General features: G+C 41.8%; 1 protein-coding gene across 1 annotated transcript; it reads right to left on the bottom strand.

The window, feature by feature from the left end:
• Nucleotides 1-29: 29 nt before the first annotated feature.
• On the bottom strand, nucleotides 30-27920 carry TRMT11 (tRNA methyltransferase 11 homolog; the record flags this gene model as incomplete). Its single annotated transcript, XM_083608627.1, has 13 exons — nucleotides 30-603; nucleotides 12147-12267; nucleotides 14254-14385; nucleotides 15798-15870; nucleotides 17946-18110; nucleotides 19529-19609; nucleotides 20677-20833; nucleotides 21871-22005; nucleotides 22257-22349; nucleotides 22468-22549; nucleotides 22977-23050; nucleotides 25170-25235; nucleotides 27813-27920. 13 exons carry the CDS (start codon nucleotides 27918-27920, stop codon nucleotides 472-474), a joined length of 1419 nt encoding a protein of 472 aa, XP_083464753.1. The 3' UTR covers nucleotides 30-471.

Below are 27920 nucleotides of genomic sequence, written 5' to 3'. Positions count from 1 at the left end.
ATGATAAACTGCTGCTGCATGCAACTCAATTTTTAAAATGCACAACAATTCTTACTGACTTTATTGCATATCAAATACAAAAAAGAAAACAAATGAAATCAATCTTCCTAATAATAAAAAAACTTAATCATTGTATTATGTCTATTTAAGACTTCCAGATGTTCACAGTTTAAGAAGCCAAACAATACTATTAGTTTTTTCTAGAGGTAATGGGTTAAAAAAAATTGTGATAAAAAATGTAGTCAATTATCATTTGAACTTTAAGTACAAAAATAAATTAAATAAGGGTCAAAAAACCTTGTGCAATAATGTGGTATAAACAAAGTTAATGAAAAAGAACTGTTCTTAACTTGTGGTTTTTGCTTTGAGTTTTTAAAAAATTCAAAACAGTATTTGTTCTCTGAAGTATCCATATAATGTTGAGGTCCAGATGTGCGTTCTTTGCTTTTAGTCTCATGTATATATATATAATTATTTTTGGCTGTCTTTTTCTTCCTTGGCAATCCTCTTTGTCACTCCACTGAAATATTTCTCACGAAAGCTATTGTGACTTTTGTATGGCAGGTACTGGCTGTCCAATATGTAAGAATCACGGTCTTCATCCTGGTGTTAAAATACATTGTTTAGACATACAGTATATATTGCATCAGTGCAACTCAACAATTTTCTTCAGAATTTATTTACAAGATCTCAAAGGAACTATTAAAAACAAGCTTGTAGCTTGGTCCTAGGAACTGCTGTAATGGCATATAATAATTTTGGATGGAATGTATGCCATTATATTATCAGCACTGTCACAAAATTTGAAAGTCTCCACCCCATGCTGTAGTTAAATGCACCTGTAGCTGGATCAGGCACAAATCTGTTGTTGTAAAGGCACAATGACAGCTTTGCCATGCATTTTCTGTGAATCAGTGGAATACTTTTGTCATCAGATATGGGAATCATCATCATCATCATCAAATGTTTCACATATATTATCTCAGCAATCCTTGCAAAAATCATGCAGGTAGGTCATTATTATATACCATATATTGCAGGTGATGTAATAATGCTTGCCTAAAGCCACCTAATGAGTTCACAGCAGAGACTAGATTCAAATCCAGCCCAGCCGCTCAGACACTATGCTATCATCAGGTTATTTTAGACTGAGATTTTGAAGGTTTGAAACTTATTCCACTCCCATCCTCCTTGATTGGTCTAGCTATGTGACTTCTTCCTGCAACACATCTGGGTCTTCAACTGAAGTCTGTTCATCATGGCAAATTAAGCCTCAGGTCCTTTTAAGCCCACCAGTTTACTTCCTTGACCAAAAAAGTAGGAAGGTTATTTGCTTATGTGCAGTTTGGAAAGACTGCAGTGATCCACCACTCATCTTGTTCAGTGGCATTACTTTACCTTTAGAAAGCTTAAGTGCCAAGTTATGTTCCAGTCTTTTGACTTTATCAGTAGGCAAGGGCTTCCAACATACATAAAAAGGTAAAGGGACCCCTGACCATTAGGTCCAGTCGTGACCGACTCTGGTGTTGCGGCGCTCATCTCGCTTTATTGGCCAAGGGAGCTGGCGTACAGCTTCTGGGTCATGTGGCGAGCATGACTAAGCCGCTTCTGGCGAACCAGAACAGTGCACAGAAACTCCATTTACCTTCCCTCCGGAGCGGTACCTATTTATCTACTTGCACTTTGACGTGCTTTTGAACTGCTAGGTTGGCAAGAGCAGGGACCGAGCAAAGGGAGCTCACCCCGTCGCAGGGATTCCAACCGCCGACCTTCTGATCGGCAAGCCCTAGGCTCTGTGGTTTAACCCACAGCGCCACCCGCGTCCCTTCCAACATACATACTCTTGAATAAATCAGTTGACAGCTCTTGTGCATGGTAGATTTACAATCCTTTCATCAACATCTGGAGAACACCACACAGACTACCCAGGTTTACTAAAATAAGCCAACTTCAAACCTTGGCTTATTAACCTGGCGTATTTCAATGAGCTATAAAAATTAACAACAATTCATTGCTGTGTCCAAAAGTAGCCATTAATTTTAGGTCTGGTCGAAAAACGTTGCTGGAGTTTGATGAAACACACCCCAGAGCAAGTTATAATCTGCATAAACAGAACTGCTTTGTTTACTTATTGCCTTTATATTCCAACTCTTCTCCAAGGAGCTCATGATACATGGTTCTTCCCCAACCTCATTTAATCCCCACAACAACCTTGAGAAGTAGGTTAGGCTGAGAGGCAGAAGCAGGCTCAAGGTCTGCCACTCAGTGGACTGGGGATTTGAACCCTGGTCAATTTACAATTTATTTATTTACGGCTATTAGCCCATAAAATATGTACAAACATAAAAACACAGGGACATAAAAACAGATATATCTGACAACAGGAGGTGAACACCACGATGCAAGGGTGGGTCATTGAGCAGAGCCAAGTGACAGCTTGGGGCCAGGAGAGCTCCAAGGGACAGATCACAGAAAAGGAAAACTGAAGACGAACTCCGACATGCACTCTCATCGTAACAGTTCGATTAGCTTTGATGTTGTTGTTGGTTTTTGGTGGTTTTTGAGTGTGAGATAACCGCATTCAGAAATCTCGCCACCTGCAGAGTTACAGAAGGATCTGTATCCTGCAAAAGCAGTGCGGCGTGTGACTCAACAGGCCTGCCAACCAAGCGCAGTAAAGCAGGACCCAGGAATTTAGCCCTGGCTACGCTATGTAGGGGACAGTTGAACATTATATGTGAAAGAGATTCAACAGTTTCCCCGTCACACACACATAGCGGAGACACCAAACCCTTAGAAAATCTGTGGTTCAGCAGGTTCGATGGAAAGACATTGAACCTTGCACGAATAAATGCACGTCGGTGTGGTACTGATGAAAGAGATGACATATATGATGGAAGGCCAAGTGGTGGGGTTATTCCGTGATACCTGGGGGAGCAGACACCCCCACCCCTGGCGAGGTTGTGTTGATTTTCAATGTCCGCTAATCTTTGCTCAATAAGGCTTTTGGCTGAGCGTAAGTTCATCTTTAAGGAGTCCGCTGGGGAAATTCCGATGCTCAGAAGTTTGGCATGGATTTTCCCTACCCACGGATTGACAAAGACGTCCCGCCAGAGGCACTGAAAAAGGTAATGGTCGGGAAGCCTATGCCAGCTGGACAGCCAGTAGCCAAAGACTCGCTTCCAGATGACAGTCTCCAATGATGCAATCCTTAACTCCAGACGTATGGCTGCGTTGCTCACACACATGGGGAGTTTCAGAAGGCGACGGAGAAACTGATTCTGCAATGTCCCCAGTGATGTTAAATTGGACCCTGGGGCCCAGAGCGGGGCAGCATAACAAAGGGTGGAAACCACTTTTGCGTGGTATACCTTCAATGCAGAAGGGATGTGAGAGGCTCCGTCGGCCGCAAGAAATTGGAGTAGAGTATAAAGTATTGTTTTCCCTTTGTTTAGTAAATACTGTATCTGTGGCTTCCAGCTTAGATTGTAATGAAAAAAGACTCCCAGGTATTTAAATTTGAAAACCTGTTCTAATTGGACTCCATCTAACTTCCAGCTGTAAGTTTTCCGAGACCTGGTAAAGACCAGGACTTTAGATTTCCCATGATTAATTGTCAGATGGTTAAGTTTGCAATAAGCCGCAAAAATCTTTAGAGCTCTGCATAAACCAACTCTAGAGTAGGAAAGGATCGCTGCATCGTCGGCATATAGGAGCAAAGGGCAGCGAAAATCAGCTAGGCGGGGGGCATGAATGTTGGCTTGAGACTCGTTCAGAAAGAGCTTCATATCGCTGATAAACAGGTTGAAGAGGAGTGGGGCCAAAATGCAGCCTTGGCGCACACCTCTATTTATTGGGACCTCGTTGGATAAGTTTCCCGCCGGTGTGAGTCTCACTCTAGCCGACGACCCATGGTGTAATTGGGTTATAAGCCATAACAGCCTTCTATCTATGCCCCATCTCTCTAATTTCTTCCACAGGCAATTTCTTGGGATACTGTCGAAGGCAGCCTTTAGGTCTATAAAAGCGACACATAGGCGCCCCCGACTCGGGGCAGAATATTTTCTGGCAAGATGATACATGATTACCATATGGTCAGAGGTCGAATAATTGTTCCTAAAGCCCGCTTGCTCATGGCCAATCAAATTTGAGTCGTTTGCCCAATGGGACAGCTTGGACAGCAAAAATTTTGCATAGATTTTCCCGATGATAGACAAAAGGCTGATGTTCCGATAGTTCTCCGGGTCAGCAGGGGGACCCTTTTTATGGACTGGCACGATCACGGCCTCCTTCCATGACCTAGGGATAAGCCCCGTAGAATTAATTGCATCAAAGACTTTGGCCAGAATTTCAGCCCACCACCTCGGTTGCGCAACAATAGCCTCAGCAGGGACTAGATCCGGCCCGGGGGCTTTGCCCGTTTTCAGATCTAATATCAAGTCCATTATCAGGTCTGGGTCAGTGGAGGGCCACAAAGGTAGATGGTCGGCTCGGAGTTCCGTGGATGAGTTGGATTCCTCTGCCAAGGAGAAATATTTACTCAAGAATTGTTCCCATGTGGGCGCAGGGATAATCGTCAGTGGGTACTTCCTTCCTCTTTTGTTTATCAGAGCCCAAAATTCCTGTGGTCTGCGGGATCTCGAGGCCGCAATCAAGGCTCGCCAACGTTTTTGATACCACTCGCGTTTGGCCAGCTTTAAAGTCTGTTTGTATGCTCTTTTGGCTTGTAAATAGGAAGATGGTAGAGCCTGAGCATTAGAGTTTTTGTATTCATTATAGATGGAACGAAGAAGGGATCTTGCTTGTTTGCAAGAGGTGTTAAACCAAGGGGCCCCAGCACTGCAATGCGCCACTTTCGCCTTTTGAGGAGGTGATGTAAAAAAAGTGGTAAGGTTTGTTATAAGAAGGTTAAAAAGTTTCAAAACCGAATTGGAATCTTGTAAATCAGTAGTTATTTGAGGTAAGTAGGCGTTGATTTCCCTATGGAAGAAAACCTGGTATTTTTGGGCCACAGCCTCCGACCATTTGATCCCTCTTATTTTGATCGATGATGAGGTTTCCAGAAGGACTGAGTGTTTATTGTCATTCTGGCACCGGAACAATGACAGAGTGGTCACTATTGGGAGGTGATCACTGAAATGTTGGTTTTCAACTTGGAAGGAAAGTACATTAACGGCCAGATTTGCGGAGATCAGGAGGTAATCGATAACACTGTTAGATGTTAGTCCCAGGTGTGTGAACTCCCCCGGTATATCGGGGGGGAAGGTGCCGTTCAAAAATACTAGATTCAGGCGAATGGCCATTTGGTAAAGGGTCACTCCTGCTTTGTTTACTCTGTTGTCCTTTGAAGTTCTAATTCTGGCATGTTCCAAGTCAAAATTGTCCAAACATGGGGAAGTCCACCATTTGGACTTGGTTAGTAAGTCCCAATTTGTGGCAATACGAGCATTAAAGTCTCCCCCAATTAAGGAGTACGAGTTAGGGCATTTAGTATGACATGACAGTAGGTGATTTTCAAATGATTCCCATCTCCAATCAAGATCAGGTGCTGAGCCTTCGGGGGGGAGATAAACATTAGTAATTAGTAATGAGGACTTCCCTTCTGTGATCAGTCCAGATAGAGCAAAAGGCGGGGAAGCCCGTACCAGAGTGAATTTGGCGCGAAGTTGGAGTGAAATCCCAATCAAAAGGCCCCCTTTGGGGCGACCACCTTTCAAAGAAGGGGAGGCCGGAAGTGTTAGAAGATCAAAGCCGTCTATGGTAATCTCTTCCTCATCCCATGTTTCTTGGAACAGAATAATTTTAAATGAATTTATGTACTTCCTGAATTCGGGGTCTGATTTTTTGGTTCTCCAACCAGCAATGTTCCAGCTAAGTATTGATAATGTCGAGTCCTTGTGCTGTCCCGGTAATTGTCACTTTGAGTTGTTTAATGGGTTCTTGGAGGTAGAACGAGGACCCATAAGGAAATCGGTAATTTTAGTTTGTGCGGATAAGGTCTTCTTCTGTGTTAATTGTATCGATGATTTGGTAACATTAACAGGCAGGAAGGGCTTTGCCGGGAAGGAAGAATTAGGCAAAGTTGGTGAGGTCGGATGCTGTTCATTGAGGTGAGTAGTAACAAGTCTTTGATGGGCTACACTAGTAGATCCATCAGAATTATCAGTCTTAGCCAGGGTAGCGCTAAGAGGTGTTCCAGCCATCACTTGTAGTTGCTGCGCAGATGGAGAGGAATTATCACGCAGATGTGTTAAAGGACATGAACGTGAGGATGGTGCATGCATAGTCATTTCCTGGTGATCTTCAGGCAGGGTAGATTCTAGCTCAGGCATTGAGGCAAAGGAGTCATCAACTTCCATATTTTGATTGGGCATAAGATCTAAGACGGGAGTATTGAGTTTATCAACTTCCTCCACGGTAGGATGGTGCTGTTGGTCAACAGGTGACTGCTGATTCAGATCAGTAGGGGGTAACAAGGTAACAGGTTGAGAAATTATCAGGGCATTTGATGGAGACGCCATGTGGGACGTGGAGCGCCTGCTCTCCTCTCTCATCGGTATAGAGGGGTCCCCTTGCGATAGAAGTCTTTGTTTGAGTAGATCCAATCTATCGAGAATAGCCTGCTGTTCTTCTGAAGGGAGTTTTCCATAAGAGGAGATAAGATTTCTCTCTTCAGGGATATTCCAATCTCCGCTTGCAATTGGATCATTCCTCAACGTAACTAGATGGGCACTTGGGGTCGCAGGTGGAACAGGGGATACCCGGCTAGGTGTTTTTCCCGTTATTATAGGGACAGAAGAAGGAAACGAGCGTTCATTGTCAGTTAAGATGTTGGCAAAAAGAGGTTTAACACTCGTGTCCTTAAAGACTCTAGTTGTTACAATCTCCCAGGGTGCCAGCCGATCTTTTTGTCTTGCAAGAAGATGTGGGATCCTTGCAGACTGGAAGGAGAGCATAAATTTCCTTGGCCAGGGCGTGGCATTTAGGGGTGCTACAGATATAAGATCTATCTGGAAAAAAGGAATATTTAACAAATCACGAAGGTACCCTTTAGCCGTCCTCAGGTTATTCCACCTAAGACTGGGGGCGTCACGGGAAAAAATGGATAAACATATTTTGTTAGGTTGAAAAATCAAAGATTGCTTATTCCTTTGGAGCAGTGGCAGCCTGCATCTTAGGCCCTTAGGGAGAGATTTCTGATCAAGTTGTCTCTTTAAGGCACTTACAAGCTGCACTGGAGATTGATGCAAATTAGATAGCTCAGTTGAGGAAGGTAGATGAGCCAGAAGGGCCCGTGAAAGTTTGTTCAATGACAAAGAAATCCCCTCCAATTCCTTGAAAATGAAGCTTAAAGTCCTGATTACCAGTTGTATTTGATCAGGTACTAAATCATGGGCAGTTTGCCCTAATGCTTCCCGTTTCAGTGACGGAGGGGTAATTAAGGTGTCAGGGAGGAGGGCTTCCCTATGGCTTCCATCCCCCGCTGAATCAGCTAGCTTTTCCAACTCTCCTTGATCATACAGAGGCCAGAAGCGGTTGTATGTTTCGACCGCAGAAACAATTACTTGCTCCGTTTTGCTGTTATTGTTAGTAGATGGTGGGGGAGATTCAAGCTTTGACTGCTTTGCTCTTGGAGGTGAACAACCTTTCTCAGCAGATCTTGGTCGCTTGCCATGACCCATTTGTCGCTGTCTCACTGACTACGGAGGTTCAAAGTAGAGGTAAACGGAGACAAAAGAGAACTTATCTTTTATGGCCGCAACTCCTCTGCTACTCCTCCTCCACTGCTCAGCATAACCCAATCTTCAAGGCGGCGTTACTAATCAGCAGAAGGTTTGAATATCCTTGTTGATACGTATTGGCCAACCATAGAAGTAAAACGATTAAAACTTCTAACAGAGGTAAAATGATTTAAAAGTCAATTAAAAACAGCTAAAAAGACGGCTGTAAAAGGCTATAAAAGGCTATAAAAGGTTTGTAATCCGGAGGGTTCATGAAGGAGAAGTTGTTACAGCCGCCATCTTCGGGCTTCTCCTGAACCCTGGTCTCTGAGGTCCTAGTACAACAGTCTAACCAACACTGTAGCTTTATGTCTACGCACTAAAACTTAACATACATGGATATTTATGTCTACGCACTAAAACTTAACATACTCAAGGGCTACAGCGGACTGGGGAGTTAATAGGGAAAGCCCAGTAGTGTTGGCTTCTTTATCCTTTGCTTTTTGCTTTTCAGCAAACTCTAAAATTAAAACAAAATGCCTTGAAAAGAGCAGTTTAGAACCTAGCTTTGTTATTTAAAAAACCAACCCTGCTGCTTTAAAAAAAAAGATGAAGAATTTGGCAATGATTTCTATTTATTTAATTTCAGATACATACATGTACCTCTAAGAGATGTACTGTTGCAGTTACACAGGTTTATTTGCTCAAAGCAATGCAAAGTGGTTTTTTTAAAAGACAGACTGAATAGTGAAACACAAATCTATTAAAACAAAACAGAAGAAGAAAAAACAATACAAAAGCCAGTTTTTCACCTCTCAGTTTTCCTGTTTTTGCAGTATGTATATTCAAATACAAGTGCTTAGAATAGGTTAGAATAGGTTTTATTCCTTTGAATTTTTAAATGTTTCCTTCTTTAATTATTCCTGAGCTTAAACTGCAGACAAACGCAAATTTCACTTAAGGGAATAAAATCTGCAAACGCTCACATCTCTCCAGGCGCTACATCCCACATGCTTCTGAGTCTGATTTCTGAAACAACTCATATGTTGAGAGAGGTTAGAGTCAGCAGAAAAAAGATTATGTGGGTAAATCCTTGAGAGAATGCAGAGTATAAAGGAAACTCAACCTGCCAGTCAAACATTCTCAAGGGAAGATTATTATGTGTTTGCTGCCCTAATAGCAGGCTCTCTTGTGCTGAGCTGTGCTGAGATCTCAGAATTTGATCAATCAACACAGATACAATTTTCAAGTGAAATAAGGAACCAGTCTGCTTTTTAAAACAATCTCTTTCAAAACTGTATTTACAGCCCAAGATGAAACTAGCTGGTGTAATGGTGTAATACCTCCTCAGCAACCTTAGCATAGCGTTCACCAAGTACTACACTAGGGCAAAGTCACAGGGAGCCAGCTCAGTTCAGAAGTGTATAATCGGGATAGGTATGTGTGCATAAATATATGGAAACTGTTTCCGTGCTATCATAGTTGTCATACAAACAGTAAGTTAAGACATCAATACTCATTCCTTGTGCTCAGAGTGCTAAGAGTTTGTCTGCTGAGTTCAGTGCTATTTCTGACCATGGGAAGGCGAGGAATATTAATCTCTGCACTATGTCCAGCAAGGACTTGGAATGTTCCATAAAACGAAGCAAAGGCAGAAGTTATTCCACTAACAGTATAGGCAAATAGTAAGGTAAAGGGACCCCTGACCGTTAGGTCCAGTCGCGGACGACTCTGGGGTTGCGGCTCATCTCGCTTTACTGACTCAGCTGCTTCTGGCAAGCCAGAGCAGCGCATGGAAACACAGTTTACCTTCCCGCCAGAGCGGTACCTATTTTATCTACTTGCACTTCGTGCTTTCGAACTGCTAGGTTGGCAGGAACTGGGACCAAACAACGGGAGCTCACCTCGTTGCGGGGATTCAAACTGCCAACCTTCTGATCAGCAAGCCCTAGGCTCTGTGGTTTAACCCACAGCGCCACCCACATCCCTAGTATAGGTAAATAGTTTACTGCTAAATATGCCATGTTTTGGACATTATCAAACAAACCCCTGTGCATTTGTTGCATATTTTCCCTTCCAAATACAGCTTCTCGTGATGTAGCAGACGACCATCTAAAATGTCCTTTGGGGTTTTTTTACGAGCTACTGTGCTGGAATGAGAAAGTTTTGGAGTGTGACTTTTAGGATTCTGTTCTTGTTGTCCCTACCATGCATTTCCATCTATAAAAACCAGATATTTCCATGTACAAAAGTTGGAGAAAGAAGGCAAAAAAGATAATGCATAGTTTTATCTTTCCATTTTAAAGAAAATATCATCACCACATCTGCAAAGGAACATGCATACATCTGAGAGTGCACAAATCTCTTAATAAACTGCATTAGGAACTGATGTGCTGGCATGCCCTTGTAGGTGAAGGTAGGAACTGACGGTCAACTATCAGATAAAATCCCAGTCACAAACAGAACACAGCAAGGATGCATTTTTACTTGATATCTGAGCAGTGTGGTAGTTTAGAGGGAGGCCACTTATTTCCAGAAAAAGTTGGAAAACACTGTCATATAATTCACGTTCTGTTAAATGTGTTTCTTTAAGGCTGACAACACTGGACATATAGGAAACTTTTCTTGAAGTATTACTATGGGTTTGTGTAATTTAATAGTGGTGTAGAAGTTGGCATATCTCTTCACAGGGTGTGAATCAGATATGAGACTACAACGCAATTCTATTCCGATCATTATTGTTAAAGTTTAGAAGGAATGCCAGCCGTGAGAAAGTAATGCATTTACTGACTAAACGGGTAAGACGTGTTCAGAACTGCAAAATCAATTGCAATAGCTCTGGAAAAAGCATTCAAATTTTAACAGATCTAGAAAAGGATGTGCAAGTGAAATTTCTGGTTAGGGTTTTCCATCTGTATTTTATGAACACAGCCGTAGGAAGAGTCTATGTGTTCATTATGCTCATTTGTATTTTATTTCTCTTTCAGTATGCATGAGTTTATTCTTTGGGTTATAATGATCCATATGAAACTAAATGGCTGTAAGATCTTCTTTTTTTCCCCCTCCCAGGGAAATTGAATAATGGCTTGTTGCTAAAAATGTAATAAAATATTGATCTAAATCTAAAGAATCTTTTCGTCAATGGGGCCCAATGTATTTGGGGTGTGGACCAATCATTGGGTGTCTAGCAGCAGAGGGAGGAGATGTGGAGTCTGGGGGATGCAAATACACCTGGCATGGACCAGGGAGTGGATGCATCCTCTTTTGGGGGCTGCTGTCAGAGGAAGAATCTACCTCTGAGGATTCCTACTGATAAACCTATATTGTCTCCATTTGTGTTTACCGAGATCTTATTTTTTTATCCTGATAAATTTTTGGTCGCTTTTTAAGTGGTTATTTATTTTAAAAGGGAACTTCAAAGCTGATAATCAGACCCTTCACCATGTACAAAGCCCTATCTTAATGCTGCATTTAGACAACCCCAAAACGTAATAAAAGTTGTTGAGGGGAGAACAGAGGCTCCAAGGAATGTAGGGCTAAAATCCAGACAAAATGCAGGAGTATCCTCCTAACTGAACTTTAAAATCCATCTAGGAATGTACTGGAAGCTGTTGTTCACCTTTGACTAAAAAATGCTTGAAAACTGCGCTTCTTTTAGAAGATGACAACATTTATTTCCTTATATACTTATGCAAAGTAATGCTCATATATATATATATATTCTTTTAAACTGGGCTTGCTGTCTTCAAGGTGAGGGGCACAGAAAAATACACAGCCTGAGCAGTTATGCATATTGACTAAACAGCAGGTCCTATTTGGAAACTTAGAGCCAAGTAACACACATGGTTTTCTGCATATGATAATGACGATGATTGATTACCTACCCTTACCCTAATGTTCCAGGGCGGGTTACGACAATGAAAACACAATGTTAAAAACAATGTACATAGAATAAGGTGTTTCACTCTCTTCTACACCCCTAGCAGGTATTTACAAAAATATACACAAGTTTTACCGATTTCAGTGGGGCTTGCAACTACATCTTGCAACAGAGTATAATAGAAACAGCAAAATTAATCGTTCTCGTTACTTCAGTTCTAACCAGACAGCACCTCAAAACCAAAATAATAAAAACGGAACAAGAAATTCCCCTGCCTCAGTATTAACAAGTTTACTTAACGCACACGTACAAGACAGACAAGCGTCCTTCAATCACTGCCGCCCATGTACATCAGCGCAACAAGTACTTTGGCTTCCTGTTTTGACATTTATGACTCTTTTACAAACCTTCTAAAACCAACTTATAAAAGCGCTTTACGGCACACTGAGTCTGGTACGGTGAATTCTCCCTCCGTTTCTACAGTAGAAAAACCTGTTCCGAATCTGACAACTGCTATTTTGCGAGAAAGCCATCAAAACAATTACCTCAAAATCTTTTACTTTTTCCATGGTTATCAGGTGTCTCGACGTGTGGCTGGAAAGCGTCTGTTCACAGTTGCTAACAAGTTTCAGGCATGGGTGTCGGGGTATAATCTCTTCTGTATATCTGGAAGAAATAAACAGTCAAAGGGCTACAAGAGCTTAGGAACTGTAATAAGTGAATCTGAAACAGAACAGCCAGAGGGCTGATTCAAACTGAGTTAAACTGTACACTTCCACATGGTTCACGGCCTTATTAAATTTCCCAGAAACAATGTATGCTAATTGCTTTCAGAATCCACAGCCACATGTGCAGCACAAAGAGAGAACAAAACAAAAGGCAGGATGCAGGTGAAAGTTTGGCTGCAAACAGGAAAAGGACGTTTCATGTGGGTTTCTCTTGCGCTTCAGCACCCAAACCATTTAAAGAGATTATGAAAAGATGTCTGCCAGCAAGCATTCCAATAAGAACTGTCCTTTATACAATGCTTAGCTGTTTTTCAGCTCTACATCCAGCAAATATACTACTGCCATCCTGAGCTCTTTGGAGGAAAGGCAGGATACAAATGAGATAAAAGGCAAACTGCTCAGTCGGTATATTCCTTACCAAACTACCCCCACCCCCAAAAAATGACCACCAGAAATTATTTCATCTGCAATTAAATCTAGCCACACCTAAATCCCTTAGCAGTCACCAATATATCCTCAATTCCAAAGCAATCAGTACACTAACATGCAGTACAAATGTGCAGTACAAATGTTTGTCACTTGTTCTGATACTAGCTAGTATACGGTGCAGCGTAAAACTGCTAGCACCTTTGCAAAGCAAAGCAGGGTCCAGAATGGTTTAAAATTGGATGGGGGACCATGTGTTGAGATTCCTGCATTTGCAGGGGGTTGGACTAGATGACCCTTGGGGACCCTTCCAATGCTAGGTAAAGTGTAAAGGGACCCCTGACCATTAGGTGCAGTCGTGACCGACTCTGGGGTTGCGGCGCTCATCTCGCTTTATTGGCTGAGGGAGCCGGAGTACAGCTTCCAGGTCATGTGGCCAGCATGACTAAGCTGCTTCTGGCGAACCAGAGCAGCGCACGGAAACGCCGTTTACCTTCCCGCTGGAGCGGTACCTATTTATCTACTTGCACTTTGACGTGCTTTCAAACTGCTAGGTAGGCAGGAGCAGGGACCGAGCAACGGGAGCTCACCCCGTTGCGGGGATTCTAACCACCGACCTTCTGATCGGCAAGTCCTAGGCTCTGTGGTTTAACCCACAGCACCACCCATGTCCCAATGCTACAATTTCCAGTGCTATGATTCTATAATTCCATTCTCCCAATGCTACGATTCTATAATTCCATGTCATCAACAGAGTTAATTGAGAACGACCCCATTCTTACTGCTTCCCAACCACTGTCTAGGACACCCTTTCCTAACCTGGGGCCCTCCAGATGTTGGCTCGTAACTCCATGATAACTGGTCATGCTGGCTGGAGCTAATGGGAGATAAATGCTACATGCTAAACTAGCTTATGCATTTACCATGTGTTATTTTTAGATATGCTATGGTACCCTGCAGACAATATTTATTTATTTACTTATTTGTTTGTTTGATGTCTTTAAATCCCACCTTTCTCCCACATTGGGACTCAAGGAGGCTCACAACATGTTTAAAACATTCTTATAAAATCCAACGTAATGAAAACAAACTAGTTAAAAACAATAGTCAAAATAATAACAAAATGTATCTAAAGCCAGTATTAAGATAGCAATTGCCCTGATATCAGTTCAGTGGCCAATATCATCTGCAGCTGGTTTTCAAAGGGCTATCAGAATAGGGAGGTCTTAGCCTGCCGGTGGAAAGATAACAAGGAGCGAGGCAAGCTCACCTCTCTTGGGAGGGAATTCCACAGTATGGGAGCAGCCACAGAAAAGGCCCTTGGCTCTCCCTCGTGTCACCAACAACTGTGCCTCTGATGCTGGTGAGACCAAGAGAAGGTGCGCACTTAAGGATAAGCCTGCCCCAGGGTTCCCCTAGACCATGCCCATCCTTAAAGTCTACAGAAGTTACCATGTAACATATTAAAGACATTCAATGCATCTGAATATATACATACTCTGGTTTATACACAGGAAGCCAGTAGACCAGTCTTCCTCCAAGTACCAAGTATTCAGCTGCAAATTTTAACAGGTCGAAAAGGATGTCACTCAGATGATAATTGGAAGAAATTGAGATGTGATTTTCTGCGCTGGGTAAAATTTTGAAAAAATAACTAATTGGTAGCAGCTTCATTGTTATTTTGTATTATTTAAACACAGCATGCTGATTTCACAATAAGAACAGAACCTAGGGTATAGCATCCATCACAGGCATTGTAAGGTCTCTCTCCCAATTTTGCTAAGGTTAAAAAAAATACATTGAAATATGACCTAGATTTATGCTGGCCACAGAAAGCAGTTCTGGAGGGGAAAACAAAATATAGTGAAAGCAGGGATTATCAGAGTTGAAGCCTGACAAATTCCCATGGGTTCCAAATCTGAGTCAAAAGTAAGCTAAAGGCAACATAATTGTATGCGTGGGTGGTTGCATGGTAGAAAGGGAAGAGGCAGTGCATATTAAAATAGGGCTGTGTTGAGAAATGACAATACAGTACCACTTCGTTTCAATTTCAGGAAAACTGCCTTTCTGTTCAAGTTTTAATGCAACGCACCATCACAGTAGGATGCAGATTATAATGTGAAATATAGAACTGGGCCATAGCAAACCCTGATTTGGCAGCAGGCAGCAGGCACTGTCCTTATAACTTACTGAACGTTGTATTAGTTTAGTTAATTAATTAATTACATTTATCGCTTCACACAGCCTGAAGGAGTCATAAAGCAACATACAAAAATAATGAAATACAGTCGTACCTTGGAAGTCGAATGGAATCCGTTCCGGAAGTCCGTTCAACTTCCAAAACGTTCGCAAACCAAATTGCAGCTTCTGATTGGCTGCAGGAAGCTCCAGCACCCAATCAGAAGCTGTGGAAGCCCCGTATGACGTTCAGCTTCCAAAAATAGTTCACAAACTGGAACAGTCACTTCCGGGTTTGTGACGTTTGGGAGCCAAAACATTCAGAAACTAAGCCGTTTGAAAACCAAGGTACGACTGTACAAGAATATAATGATATATCCATCACAACAATACTAAAATACCTGGGATTTCAGGCACTAAAAGGGTTGCTACCTGCTATCCCAAGTCCGAAAAGCCACCACATCATAGTGGTGAGGCATGGGGTTAGGGTTCAGAAGGAAACCTCCATTGACATCACTGAACAACTTTCCCCACCAGTTTTCTACCTGCTACTGTGTAACTGCATCAAGATGCACACTAGGTGCCAGACTCCGATGTCGAAATCAGAATGAAAGAGGCTCCCCATTTTCCATATGGGAAACATGTAGTAGTCAGATTCCTAATCCCTGTGTTTTAAAAGCTTGAGAGACACACTGACAGAGTGGTTGCTACGTACATACAAGCAACGTAATTAAAAACAGCCCTGTCGGATTTGTCGCTGGTTTGGCAGAAGTCTGGAATGTTTAGCAAAATGCAAAAATGCTTCTGAAGCCACAGCTGTTTTTCTATTCGGACACCTGCATTCTCAACCCACCGTTTACCTACCCTCTTTCTGCCATCTTTGCCATTTCCTTCTGCGAACCGGTTCTTCTGGTGGCTTCTCGTATGCCGTATGGAGCTGCACAGATCAAGAATGTACGACACGTATCCATCAGTACAACCTGTTCAGAAACTCTAGCTGGGGCTGAAGGCAACAGTGAGCATTCAAGACAAAGCCTGATCCCTGGAGCCTGAAACTATGCTATCTATAGAGGTTTCAGATTCATTTCAGCCCAATTCAAGACACTTTCAAAGCCCTCCATGCCTCCTCCCACACTTGAATAGGCACATCCACTCAGGAATAGGCGAATCTCCACATCTTGCAGCCATCAGAGACACGACTAACGGTGATGGGAGAGAGGCAGCTTTCTCTATAGTAGCATGGAAGTCTGTCGCAGAAAAATCTGCTTGGCTTCTAGATAGACAGGGCACCAACACCACCCTGTAGCCTTTTTATTTCTTTTCAATTTTTTCAGCAGACTATGTTTTTATCTCACTGTTGGTACTTGGTTTCTTCCTTTGTTTTTCAGACTATTGTATGTGATATTTTGCCTGCCATTCATATTTCATCATTGCGTTTGAGCTTCAGGCAGCTCAAATGATCTGGCAAACTAAGATACAAATAAAATAATTAACATAATTTATTCACCCTTAAAGCACAGGGTCTCATTAGATGTACATAAATTTGATGTTTTTTCTTTCTTTTAGTAAATCTTAATAAGTTGTGCTTATTAAGTAATTATAAAATTTATTACAGTATTAGATTGTTTTTACATCAAATGAATTATAACACTTCAGTGACTGTAGACAATGCCTCTTAAACTTACACTTGATGCAATGATTAAAATGTGTATTTTTAACAGACCACACTTCCTACTGCTGGAAAACCATCCATGCATTTTCTAAGCTATTAGTATGTTTTTCTCCATCCATAGCTAGTGCACTGTTTTATTAAGAAAACAAATGCCTTTCGTACTTGTATGTGGAAACTGTAAAATTTAGAAACTTGGTACATATCTTCTTCAGATATTATATATTCCATGTTCAGATATAACTGCATGGTGTCAAAGTGCTAGTTGAACATTATTCACAGTCTTAAAAGCTGCTTAAGACTTTTCAAAGACACTTGGGGGAATATTTTCATAGTCACTAATTAGAGAGAGGTGTTTAATTCACAATGACTTGCAATTAACATTGTGGAGTTAATTTCCAGTTCTGCATCTGAAGAACATTTCTCTGCTTCCCAAATATTGCCAACACCTACAAGCATTGCCTTGTAAAGGCTGTGTATTCAAAAGAAGGGAGATTGAAGAGTGAATTCTCCTGTTTAATAAGAAATGGCATATCTTTTTCACGAACAGCTTGAACAATCAATACATAGTGAGAGATGGTTATGTTTTGTTTTCCTAAGCTTCCTGTATATGAATAGGCATGAAAGAACATTTAAATTCTTTAACAAATTACTGGCAAGCTAATGTATAACCAAACTGGAAACCAAGAATTTTCAGTATGGAAACACTCCAGTAGGCAACTGTCTATTAAGATCACTGCCACATTCAAAATGGCTTCAAAGTGCTAATCTCAGAAACAAAAAAGAGAAAAATTGAGTGTTTCCCAAAAAAAGATACAACTCCTAATAATATACACATTCAATGTAAAGAAATTTACATTTACCGGTATACAAAAAATTATTCAGTGGATACTTGCAGGTGGTCAAACTACAGACCACAATCTGTTTTTACAATGTGAACTTGAAAGCTGCCAGCTTCAATATACGGGGTCTAGATGTCAGCATGAGATTTGCGTTTAAGGCTACACAGAAGCATGTTTATATCCATTATGAGGTTGAGATGCAATCAGGGAAAATATGCTTACTCTCAGGGAAAAAAGCTATTTTAGCACTACTAGTCCCAAGTTACCGGGAACTGCTCCTGCAAGACTTCGTTCTTCATAAAATAAAAGATGCATGAACTGAGGAGCAATTGGCTCACTACCTCCTTGCAAGCAAGTCAGCAAATTTCATTCAGTCTGGATGTTATTGCTCTAGCATTCTCTTTGGAAGAGCAAACTGTATGACAAGCTTGCAGATGTTTCCAATATCACTACAGACTGAATTTATGAATCATACATATTTTAGGCTGTGCATTAACTTACGGTCTGTAATTACTGCATCAAACTTCACCCCCTTCCTCCATATGGCTTTTGATGCATCAGAAACTAATACGTCAAGGTAGTGCTTCTCCAAACCATACTGACGGAGGTTCGCTCTGATATTTTCGTCAGGTCCTCTCCACTTCTGGTTCTTCCTGCTAGCTTTGCCTGGGAGCAGTGGGGAGTAAATAACGCCAACTCAATTTCATGTCATATTGGATTCAAATGATTATCCTGTGGCCTTCAATTCCTGCTGCAATTTATTTCAGTTCCGCTCACATAAGGTATCTCTGGCAAACATTTCCAATTTTAAATCTATAACAAGCACAGCTACTGAACACATCCCGCATCATCCATAATAAGTATAAGAAACTTAAAAGTTATTCTAATAGTGTAAGAAAATGAAGTAAATGTCATGGACATAGTTTGGATGCCATTTAACCCTTAGAGCTGCAGCTTTATTTATCAAGTGGCTTTGTAACTTCAAAAAAGGTAAAGGTAAAGGACCCCTGGATGGTTAAGTCCAGTCAAAGGTGACTATGGGGTTGCAGCGCTCATCTCACTTTCAGGCCGAGGGAGCTGGCGTTTTTCCACAGACAGCTTTCTGGGTCATGTGGCCAGCATGACTAAACCACTTCTGGTGCAACGGAACACTGTGACAGAAACCTGAGCGCATGGAAATGCCGTTTACCTTCCCACCACAGCGGTACCTATTTATCTACTTGCTTTCAAACTGCTAGGTAGGCAGGAGCTGGGACAGAGCAACGGGAGCTCACCCGATTGTGAGGATTTGAACTGATCAACCTTCTGATCAACAAGCCCAAGAGACTCAGTGGTTTAGACCACAGTGCCACCCGCATCAAAGAAACATTGGCAAAGGTAGAAGTGACTTCTTCTTTGAATGTGGTAACATGAAAAACTGGAACTCATCCATCCCTTTCTCTGCTGTGATATGTGAGCTCAACACATATCTGTAATTTGTGTGTCTTCTGCACAACCTAAGCATGAGTTCTCTATCTGCTTGGAGGTCATACATCTCATCGTGCAGCAGATGCACAGGGATCACGTAAAAAAGGAAACTCCAACATGTGCAGGCAGCTCCTAGGGCAATCACGTGTAGATATCTGTACATTGTGACTGCAAAATCCACAGGGAAATCTCTACATTGTGAATGCACTATGGTGTGTTCTCTTGTGAAAAGTACTACTCAAAATCAAAGCATTTTAGGAAAAACTTTAGTAGGGTTTTTGACAGTTACCTTAATTTCGTCTTGGGTTTGGGTGTAGGTAGTTACCTGACATAAACGTGAATCAAAAGCAAACAAAAGAAAACTTGCACTCTCATTTGCATCATCCACTGCAGTTCCATAAAAAAAAACCCTTTCTGCAGTCAACTTGCCTGTTGCGCATGATCCACTATGCCCAGGAGCGCATAGGTATAGAGGGTAGGTTTAAGTGAATGTGCCCGTCTCTGACCAAGCTTGAACAGGAAGATCTCTGATTCTTTTCCAAGATCAAGCAGTTGCTAAACTTGTGTAATAAACCAAATAATTACATTTTCACTGCTAAGAACTGAAGGCAACATACCCAGTCCATGTACGGTGTTATAATCTATATCTGTCCCACATACGTATGCTCCAAAGTGTGCTGAAGCGATAAGAAGTCCACCTGCAAAACAAAGAAAAAACCACTTGGTGCTGACAATGCAACTATTTGGGAATACAACAGCAAAAGTTATTTGATACATGTATTTCATATTGCAGAAATATAGCAGAGAAGCAAATAGATGCGTGCCAAAACAAATAACGCCCCTCAATGCCACATGTTGCCTGGCATACACAACTGGCATACACACATATTATTTAAGAAGGGTGTGAAGCATTGCCGGCCAGAAGGACAAAGGCAAGAGCCTATTTCTGAATCTAAATCAAATCTCATACTTGACATCAGCCCCAAACTTGATACAGCACCATTTGCCTTTAATCCCTTGAACGTCTTATGTCTTCTCTTCTCATATTATTGCAATTGCTTTTAAACTCCCTTTATGCCCATTGCTACTTGCGGTTTATCTTGTCTTGAATATATATATATACATATACATACATATATATATATATATATATATATACACACACACACACACACTTCACAGAGCTGCTTCTAAATGAACAATATAAATGGGATAAACTCGCCCCCTGCTGGTATATCAGAAAAAGGTCATCAAAGGAAGAAAATAGGTTTTCTATCAAGCCTACAAAGTGTGAAGGAGTATTTCCTACCTACAAACCTGGAAACATGATTGCAGTGTTTATTCCTATATGTGCTACCGACACTCCCAGTCTCCAGAGAAAGCTCTGTTGAACATTCACTCTCTGTTCCTTGACTTCCAATGCACCACTTGTTAGAATTGAAGTAGATGTATTAAGAGTACCACTCCCTGAGCAGGCAAGTGAGGATAACAAAGGGCTCTATTGTTCTTTCAACATCAGAGATTGCTAACATGAACTGTCACAGGATAAGGACAGATCACAAATGGCCAAGCAGTAATATGGAACCAGTGTTGTCATGGATGAGGTACACTTAAGAAAAACAAATTCTTCTAACATGTTAAGAGAAAAGATAGAACCCAGGGAGATAACTTAACAAGTACAAATTTGACAGGCAACTTTACACATGGTGCGGGCTGTATACAAATTACTGTAATTTTTTTTCCATTAGAGGAGAGAAAAAAATACCTGTTCCCACAAATGGATCAAAAACAACATCATTTGGTTTCACTCTCCCATGGTTTGCCATAAGAAAAGCCAAGCAGGCGTCCATGCTTGTGTTCCCAATAAAATGTCTCCTTTTTACACTGTATGACTCAATAAGGTCCCTTTGTCCATCGGCAATCTGTGGCAAGGTGGAGAGAGAAAGGAACCATTAACTTTGGTAACCAATAACTACCCAAAATACTCAGAACTGTACTGGTACCTTGGTTTCCAAAAGCAAACACACATGCTATGCCGGCTCATAACACTGACTGACTAGCACTCTAATACGCTTTCTTGTCCAAAACTAAACTTAAAAAAAAAAAACCAAATCAAAAAGCCCTAGAATCCTAGAGTTCAGCCAATAGGTCTAAATTTTACAAAGCATGCTAGGCATCTCTTAACCTGGGGCAGGTGGGCTGTGACCCTCCAGATGTTGCTGGATTCCACCTCCCATCAACCCCAGCCAGTATGGCCACACTATGTCTTAACTGATGAGATGTAAGTAATCTCAGCTGGAGCAACTGTTTAAGAACGTAAGAACTGACTATCTGAATTAGGCTGAAGTCACATAGTTCAACTTTCTTTGCTAGACAGCTGATTAAGGTTGGACATCTGCCCATCACTGCTATTTAGTATCGCAAATGAAAAATGTGTGTCAGAAATATTAATATGTCATCAAAGATGCTGATAACGGGGATGGCAAGATTTCAGGCAGGTTCTCTTTGGATTCCGCCCCCCCCCCCCGAACCCTAAAATCCACCGACAGGAACTGGGTACAAAATAATTATGAAAACCTAGGAATTTGTTTTGTGTTATCTGAACTGAGCTTGCAGTCCTTCCACACAAAAATACACTCCTAGTTAAGCCTGTCCTCCAATCAGTTTTATTTTGGTAATATAATTTGGAGTGGGGGTTGGGGGGGAAGGGAAAGACTCATTTTGTTGCTGCCATGGTTCAAACAATTGGGAGTTAGAAATCCTTGCTGAGCTACTTCAAATCATTCAGATCTTTGAGTAAGTCCCAGTATGACTTTGCCTACCACCTGCTTATGGTATTAAAAAGATCCATGATCAAAAATATGAAGAAATCATACCCCACTATCAACTTATTCTCAGCTATCATTTCTCTTTCATGCTGTAACAATTCTTTAATTATTAATAAAATGACTGTACTCACCCATCTCCCAAAATATAAATCAAGGGGCTGTTCTAGGATATTGTTTGGATCCATTCCATAATCTTCCAGAAGCCAAAATATATGATCTGGTTTCTTTAAATTTACTTTTCCTTCAAATGGTAAAAATTCTAAAGACTGTATTAAGGAGGGGGAGAGGGAGGGGAGAAACACATAAATATAAGTAACTATTACTGAAACATACAATGAGTCCTGGCTTACTAAACCCAAATAATTATTAAAAGTATTTAGATTATAGTTTTAAATATGTATATGGTGCCTTTCCAACAAGTTACCAAAGAAGGTGTGAAAATCAAAAACACTATCACTCATTACTAAGGAAGAGCACAAATATAAGAAATGATTTCAAGAAATTACAGTCTACTTACATCTATCTTCTGAATCTTCTCTTCTTGTGTTAGTGTTTTGTTAAAAGTGTGAACCTTTATTTTGTAAGTTAGATTGGACTGTAAAAATGGGGCCTAAAACAAAGCAAAACAAGATTTGATTAGAACAAGAGGCAATACACTATTGAGTACAACTGTGTAACAGGCTCCAAAAAGACAGAACAAAATCCAAACCAGCTTCTCTTATACAAACCATTTTCTCTGCTGGATAGTTCTTCAGTGAAGAGTACAGTTCTTCTGCAGATTTCCCATGTCCCCACAGTTCAAATATAGATCTGAAAGTATTGTAACAAGTTACATTCAGCAAAGGGGGGGAAATATTCATAAATGCTTTTCCTAGTTCTCTTATAAATCTTCTGATTCAACATGCTCATGAACTCCACAATTTTACTTTTCATGATTTACTTTCAAGTTCTACTGAAAACATTCAATGGGACATATGCATAAGTAACTTTGAAATATTTTCAGGTAACAAAACTGAACAAAATGTTGCCACACACCAAAAAAAAAAACCCCATGTAGTCCTTATATTTGGTTTATTAACTTGTACAGCAAATGGGCTTTTCAAGAGTTAAAGCTCCAGAAACAATTTCTGCTTCAGCACAAAAGCAGAGCTACATCCCAAATAATAATGAGATGGCAACACTTAAATGGAAACTTAATACGCAGGCCGTTTCTTTTTTCCAAAAGCATAGCCCTTACTTTGCACACACTGTTCGCTTCATCAGTCCTCTTGCCATCTCTTCTGAAGGCATGCTAAGAATCCAAAATGGAGACTGCAAAGAAAGAAAGAGAAAAGATCAATAATGCTAAGGAAAAGGCCCTGTGAAGAATGACAACCAGACTGCTTGTGCCGCAGTAGGGCAAGGATGCGCAACCTGTGGCCCTTCAGACGTCGTCGGACTCCCAACTCCCATCAGCACCAGCCAGCATGCCCAATGGTCAGGGGGGATGCGAACGGCTGTCCAGCAAAATCCACTGACATAGGGAGAAGACAAATGGAATTACAAGAGGAAAGCTTAAAACGTGTGTTCTTCAGTTGTCACGGAATTGACAGACAAGCATACCAACTAATCCAATGTTCCTTGAACCTCTCTTCACCTTCTGCCTTCCTTATTGTTGCCATCACTTCTACCACTTTCTCCTGCAGAAAGGTAACAAAGTGCAATAATCTTTCTATCTCAGATATCTGTGTCCAGCCCAAGCAGGAAGTGGCGTTTGGCGGGGAGCGAACTAAGACTGGCAGCTTTGAATACTTGGCTTTCATTTCAGTTTGTGAAGAGGGGTTCCATATTACATGAACACGCTATGTCTCTATATTTTATGTCCGGCTTCTTACACAGAAGGCTCTATCACCACCTAGACCTTGTTTGTGGTTGTGCGCCTTCTGTTTGCTTACTTACTCTCTCACTTCAGGCCTGAATCAATGTTACAAAAAGATAGAATTCAAGTCAACCTCTATAAAGAAGGTCCTTTAATGTATGTATCATTGCATCCTTCACGAGATGATTCTGTTCTGACACCATTGCAAGGTATGCTGGCAGCATGCAGCAAAAGTTGAGTTTAGGAAATTTGGTTTCCTCTAACAAACCTTGACTATATGTAGATCGTGGTTAAGGAGGGGAGAGTGATCCCATGTCTAGATAACACACTACGTCAAACTTTAGTTTGGCTCCTATGCAACACAGGAGCTAAAAATACCAGGGAGGAGCAAAGTGCAAGTTCAGGATATGGAGCCTGCAAGTTCACACTAAACCATGCTTTGGCTAAGTGTTATGTGGAAACGCAGCCACTGAAAAATGAATCATCTACTCAGCACAACAATAGCAAGGTAACAAAATATTGTGCAAGGTACTAGATCCTTCAGCAGACTCACGGTGTGTGTACAAGCCCTTTGATCCACATCTGAAAATTATTATTCATATTTGTTAGTTGCCTTCCTCATGCAAGTGACCCAAAGCAACACAATATAAACAGTAAAACCAATTGCAACAAACGCAACCAATAAAAACCTAAAAACGTATCTTTACAAATAAAAACCCCACTAAAAGAGGCCACAAGCACTTTGAAACAAAAATCGGTGTAAATGATGGGCCACTGTAGATTTACTGTTTGGCTTTGCAAACCCATTCTTGCTTGGCTGCAAAATAAATAGTAAATCTATAGTGACCTATTATTTACACAGATTGCCAAGTGCTAAAAGAGATAAAATAGCACATTAATTCCTTCATTGGCTCTTATATAACCATAAAGGGAATAAGAATTTTGCAGAGGTCCATGCATAGAGAGGCATAATCCCTGCATCCTAGGGAGCACAGTGGGAATGAACAGGCAGCAGTGATAATTATAACAAGAGCAACCCCTAGCAAAAACTACAGCTAGGGCACAGAACTACACTCAGTGGAATGATACTCAAGCTCATTCTGTGGGTTGCATGAACTTGGTTGCTGCATGTGCTTTGTTTGATTTCATTGTTGGTCAGGAAGCGAGTTTTCCAGCAGATGGCACTATGAATTTTAAAAACTGAATACAACCCACTAAGCAAAGATCATAACGCAAACCAGAGAAAGCACTGTCCACTGATCCATCCTTATTCCTGACAGATCTCTCCAGTGTCTGACAGCCAATCACAAACAAACAATCACACCCTAGGCCAACCCCAACCTCTCTCACCACCAAAGGAACACAAGCGGATAGTAGAGAGAACCTGAACAAGCGATGCTGACACAAACCCCCCCAAACACATTAAGTAGAATAGTAGAATTGCCACCTAGCCCCACCCCCACTCACCATGGCCCCATCCACCTCATTCCCCCTTTTCTTCCTAATTTTGGGGAAATAATAAACCACACAGGAGCTGAAGATTCACAGACTTATTCACAATCTAATACTTACATTTAATCTCAATTCCTGTTGATCGCTGAATCGTCCACCACAGAGGGAAACCAGAGACTTTATTTCCTAGGAGAAAAGATTACAAAACAAATATTTTTAAAGAACATAGGAAGGTCATCAGGCAACCCTTTCTGAGGAGAGCATTCCACACAGGCTATGACCATTGAGAGCGCTCTCTCCCTAGTAGCCCACCTACGTAAATTCAGTGGGACTTAGTGGCACTTACTCCAAGGTTTGCAGGTATAAGACTACAGCTCTGAGAATCACAGAGAACTGCATACAACAGAAAGCATCCAAAAATCAGTGTCCATATACACTTGGTCTATATAAACACTCAGCACACAATCTAGGTAAAGTAAGAGCATGCAATTTCAATGAGATGGGCAATCCTATGCAATTGTTACTTGGAAGTAAACTCATTCTGTTCAACAGGTTTTTTCCTAGGTGAATGCAAATAGGATTGCAGTAAGAAAGATGCTCAGCTTTGGCAGGAATAAAAGGCTCACATTTTCAGTATGTACATTAAAGGTACCTCCTAAAAATCAAACCTATGAAAAAAGCAGAGACACCCTATTGATGACGCTATCTTTACACAAAACAGTGAAAGGTAAAGCTGGAGAAGTTGATCTTTTTAGTCCAGTGAAGACCACTAGAAAACATTCCTCTGTTCTCTTTCTTACAGGCATCTAGGGAGCTTTCTTCACTGAATTTATTCACTGCAGCACATCTTGTCAAGAGGATGCAGTTCCAAATCCAGTCATATCATGTTTCAATGTGCAGATGTCAGAGTGGGAGATACTTTCTCCCTTTCTAAGCTATCAGGCATGAGTTCTTCCTTTTCCCCCCAAGCTCAAATGGGCTATCAGATCTGCAGATTGTGAACCAACGGGCAAACATACCTCAAGTACCGCCTCTCCTCATCTTAACTGACCCAGATCCTGCAGTCCTCATCCGATGCCCTTCTTCGTGTGCCTCCTCCATGAAAGATCCTGAGGGTGGCAACATGAGAATGGGCCTTTTCTGTGGTGGCTCCCCATTTGTGGAATGCTCTCCCCAGGGAGGCTCGCCAGGCGCCTTCCTTACATATCTTTAGGCAGAAACATTTCTCTTCTCCCAGGCCTTTGGCTAATTAAACAATTTACGCCCCCGCCACAATCTATCGTATTGGCCTGAATATAAGCTGCACCTGAATATAAGCTGCACCTTTAAAACTGGAAGGGGGGGAGAAAAATAGGGGAAATGCCCGAATATAAGCCGCTCCCTTCCTCGCTGTTCCTGGCTGCATACTGGGGGGGGGGGGAGAGAGATCCGTGCTGCGTTTCCCCTTCCTCGCTGTCTGCCATCCCGGCCTTGGGTGAGAGAACAGGGGACTACGCACGGGGAGGGCACTGCTTTGCCATGCTCCTGGCACTGTTTGCCCCACGCTCCTCGCTGCATACTGTAAGGTCGCGAATGTGAGCCGCACTTAAACTTTTCACAGTTGGAATTGTAACCAACGAATGTAAGCCGCCCTTAAACTTTTCACGGTTGGAATTGGGGGGGAGTGAGGCTTATATTCAGGCCAATGCAGTATGTGTGGTGGGGGTATTGCTTTTGGTTGTTACTGTGGCACAGGGCCAGATTTAGGTTTGATGAGGCCCTACGAAACTGAAGGTATATGTCCAGCTTTCCTTTGTCAACAACAAATTGTCGCTTTTTTTGTGTTGAATATATGCTATATGGTAGTTTATGGACTTGAGAAGAGAAGACTCCCTGGAAAAGACCCTGACGTTGGGAAAGATGGAGGGCACAAGGAGAAGGGGATGACGGAGGACAAGATGGTTGGACAGTGTTCTCGAAGCTACCAGCATGAGTTTGACTAAACTGCGGGAGGCAGTGGAAGACAGGAGTGCCTGGCGTGCTCTGGTCCATGGGGTCACGAAGAGTCGGACACGACTAAACAACAACAACAAAGTTTATGAACCTAATAGGTATCTAAAGCCATTTGCACATAACAAAATATGTATTTTATCAAAGTACATCTAGTTTTTTTCCCTTTAATTTTTTTGGGAGCCCCCAAGAGAGTGGGGCCCTAAGCTATAGCTTCTTTAGCTTATATGTAAATCCGGCACTGCCCATTACTTACATCATAGGAGCCTACACAACACAAAACACTGTTGCTGTATGTAGGTTTTATTTTACTTTATATTTTGGAAATGCACATCCATTTTTTCCCTTTAAATTTTTTGAGGGCCCCCAAGAGAGTGGGGCCCTAAGCTACAGCTTGTTCAGCTTATACAGTACGTAAATCCGGCACTGCTGTAGCATACATATCTGTGTTTCTATACTGTACATAAAAATCCAATGTATGAATCAACATTTCACTGGCACACCGCTACCACAATGAAACTAACGTGCTCTTCCGCCATGTCAAGGAAACGGGGGTTTGCATCAGCCCCCCTCGGGTGATTTGTACACGGAAGGAGGGCCTTTGAAAAGCCCGGGGCTCGTTCGTAAACAATGCATTTTGTCAGCAGCCCGGAAAGCGAAGGCTCCTTCCTTCCTTCGCTTGTCCTGTGCTTGGGGTGGGGGAGAAACAGCAGCGGCTCCGCGCGCGCGCTCTGCTTTCCAGGCGTCGCTGCGGCGCTCGCGCTCAGGACTCACCGGCAGCCGGAATTCCAGGTTCTCTTGCGCCAGCAGCAGCAGGTAGCGCGGAAGACCCGCGCTGGGCAGCGCCATCGCACCGCCGCCTCCGCCTCCCGAAACCCGCAT

This window comes from Podarcis filfolensis (assembly GCF_964270895.1).
Source record: "Podarcis filfolensis genome assembly, chromosome: 3".
Taxonomy (NCBI): Eukaryota; Metazoa; Chordata; class Lepidosauria; order Squamata; family Lacertidae; genus Podarcis; species Podarcis filfolensis.
The sequence above is the reverse complement of the archived record's forward strand: the minus strand, read 5'-3'. Positions and strand labels throughout refer to the sequence as shown.